Raw genomic sequence first — 3,424 nt, 5'->3', positions numbered from 1 at the left:
TTTTCTTTCTTATTTCAACATCTTCCTTCAGTGATATCTGTTATCACTGAAGCTTCCATGACAAGGAAGATCACAGAACCTCTCATTCCCCCAAAGTGCTCACCCTACACATAGCACAACAGGCAGGCAGGAAGGAGCTCTGTAAAAATGATTCTTGCACCCCTCCTGGATTTTCCTGTGGGCCCTGGAATGGGGCAGTCCTCAGGTAGGCAGGTTTAATCTCAATCTCTAAATTTGATCTGAACCATCCAGCAAGCCAGTCTCACCAGTCATAAAGTAAGAGTACTGTGCTTTAACTTTAATGTTTATGAATTTAGTTATTTACCCCCTTTTATTCCATTGGGGTCTATATTATATGTCCTATCAGTGATGGCTTACTACTTCAAGTTAATTTATGGTGTTTGCTCTTAAAGCAGTAATTCTGCAAAAAATTAATCAGACAACAGTTATAGAGTTTACAAGGAATATACAAAAATGGAGTCACCAACAGTAAAACATTTAATTTGTATAATAGCTATCTCGAATCTTGGCTGAGCTATACATTATATCCCCTGTTTGAGATCACAGTAATTTTATAACAAAAACCAATCTTTTGACTATAAATTTAAATAAGCTGAAGTCTGGCTTATTTTGGAGCCACTCTAACATGCAGTAAGGTGGGAGGCAGAGCCTTATCTCAGGTAAGGCGTGGCTCTTTACAGATCTTAAGTGTTCTAATTCTGATGTTGATCTTTGCTTCTTTCTTAAATGTCATTTTAAGAAGTTTACATATATTGATTCCTGAGTCTATATGAAAATTAGTTAACACAATTTAACATTATATCTAAAACATGAATTAAAGAAAGGCTGAGAGAGTTTTTAACTTTCTTTTTGTGTGGCAAAGTGGCAAAATGCTTTCATGTTTCATGATATTAACCTTTAAACAAATCAGGCTCTTACTAACTCTTAGAAATACATTTACATTTAAGTTTTTAATCTCAGTGTAAAAAGTAACAAATTTTATATATACTCTATTGATAACAGGTCCTAAAACAGAACATTAAATGATAGAAATAATCCCCAATAAAATTTACCCTTTATAAGTTTAAAATTACCATTATAGACAAGTTTAATTTGGAGAATAGCAACTTGATAAATTTTCTGCTTTAAAGGCTTGTAAACCTGGAAAATATGAACACATTTAATATACAAAGAATGACCATTTCACAATTACCTACTAAATGGTATTTGCTGTCTCTTTTCTGTTGAAGAAAAGTCCTAGAAAAATTGATGTTAGACATTTTATAAACATCAACATTTTATTAGTTTGACCACCTATAGACTTGTGAGTTAATTTTAAAGACATTTTTTACTTTTATTAGTTTACTCAATTTATATTGAACCTTTTTAAATCACATGAATTAAAAGTATTTGGATCCATTTTTTATTTTTTTTTTCTTTAAATGTTTTTATTAGTGCACTCCAGCTGTACATGTTTGTTTTAATAATTATAAGGCTCTAACAGGATTTTTAACCTTTTTTATTTTACGTTTTTCAAGATAAAACACTGAAATGTTTAAGTGACATATCATTCATAGAAAGACTGAATGTAAACTAACCTAATATGGCAGGACAAGGCCCTGTTAGGGATTTTTGGAGTTCTTGCTCAAACAATTACTATGAAATAAATTTTAGAAATGAAAAACAACATATAAAGAACTACCACTAGTGAAGGAAAAAAATGAGCCAAACAGAATTTAAAAAGGTCATACGAAAATGCAACTTTACAAAACAGTTTTATATTTATTCTACTTGACCAGGTCTCTTGGGTCCTTTCTCTGGATAAATATTTTCAAGTAGTAAAGTGACTACAAATGAAAAAAAAGCCACTAAAGTGACAACTATTCTTAGGGCCTTGAACCAGTTGGGATAATGGGGCAAGAGAAAAAGTTCAACCTGTAATGCTATCCCCAAACCTATTATTACTAAGACTATGGCTTCACTGAGCCTTTCAGAAATAAGGAAGGCAAACCATGAAAACACAATAGGAGTTATACTATTAGCTAAATTAAGGTAGTCTGGTTTGGCTGGACTACCTTCTGGCAGAGAAAAACCCCATCTGACCCCTCCCAAGAAAGATAGGAAACTGGCTCCATAAGCCATCTGAGTAAAAGCTAATACAGGAATATAAGTCTTTGTCATGACCATGACCAATGGTGGAGCAATGAAAGGGATTAGTCCTGCCAGAGTTATATATAATGCTGGCTTTGGGCTATCAGGCAGGTAAGTGATGGTGCTTGGTGGCCTGGCTAGAAGTACTGCTTGCTTCTGCTTCTTCTTAAAGCTGCATGGGGATGTATGATACCATCGTGTCTTGTTCATACACCCTGGAAATGATGGGAAAAGATAAGGGGTTGGAAACAAAAGGGATAGGTTCTTTTGAAGAGATGTCTTCAGAGAAAGTGCATCTATTCTTCTGGTTCCCATGCTCATTGTGAATGGGTACTTCAGCATCTTTGAAGATGCTTGAGAAAACCTCTGGATGAAGTGAAGCATACTGGCCCCTATTAAGTCTTGTTCAGGAAGATGCCAAGCAGTTCTGATTACTGTGTGTTTACAGCTAAGTGGAGGGGTTACATCAGAAGCATGCTGCTTGTTATGGTGCAGTTCACTCATCTTTGAAATAAAGGGCCTGGGAATGTAGATCCATGGTAGAGTGACTATCCTGGGCACGGGAAGCCCTGGGTACAATCCCTGGCATTTTCAGCGTCCCGCTGGTATATGGCAAGCTGAACTTCAAGGACAGGGATTCGCGGAAAAGCACATCTCCGGAAAATGGAGTTATCCACTCCCCACATCCTAGAACCCGAAAAAATGAGTCTGGGTGGGAAGTTGACTTTGCACTAACTGGTTCCCACGCTTGACTTTCCGTCTTGAAGTTATTCTTAATTCTAGTTGACATCGAGTTGAACAGGGTATCTGTTCTCTCTTCCAGGGTTCCAAGCTAACAAAATCTGCCTGCAGGGTTCGGGAAGGTAGAGTACAGCTACTAAAACAATCTCAGTTGTGGAGGAAGGTAGGCGACTTGGAGTTTAGGCCAAATTGCCATCTCCGGAACTCATTTTACTTTGCAAAATAACGGGGTTGAGTCGACCGGACACATTTTACTCCGCAGTTATAGTTCTTTACTACTGTTGGGAAGGGAGTGTTTTTACTTCCATTTTCTTTCCTAGGACCTAGAAACTTCACTAAGGAATAAAGGGCACAAAGAAGCAGCATCTTCACTTCCATGAATTAAGGTCAGTGTTAAGAACCTTGGGTTTAGGGGCTGATCCATAAAGTCATATCATTCTTCCTGCCACCCTCGGCCTGAATTTATTTCTTGGCTCTGTGATTTCGGGCAAGTTCCTTGTCTTCTCTGGGTCTCTATATCAATCTGTCAAAG

At 37.0% G+C, this 3,424-nt stretch overlaps 1 protein-coding gene across 1 annotated transcript; it reads right to left on the bottom strand.

The window, feature by feature from the left end:
* Window positions 1-1,528: 1,528 nt before the first annotated feature.
* Window positions 1,529-2,823, bottom strand: LOC306637593 (transmembrane protein 69-like). The gene has a single exon (XM_079100363.1). It carries the CDS (start codon window positions 2,653-2,655, stop codon window positions 1,783-1,785), a length of 873 nt encoding a protein of 290 aa, XP_078956489.1. The 5' UTR covers window positions 2,656-2,823; the 3' UTR covers window positions 1,529-1,782.
* Between the last annotated feature and the right edge of the window lie 601 nt (window positions 2,824-3,424).

The sequence above is a fragment of the Sciurus vulgaris genome, assembly GCF_902686455.1.
Source record: "Sciurus vulgaris genome assembly, chromosome: 10".
Classification (NCBI taxonomy): Eukaryota; Metazoa; Chordata; class Mammalia; order Rodentia; family Sciuridae; genus Sciurus; species Sciurus vulgaris.
This window is presented reverse-complemented; position numbering and strand designations above follow the sequence as displayed.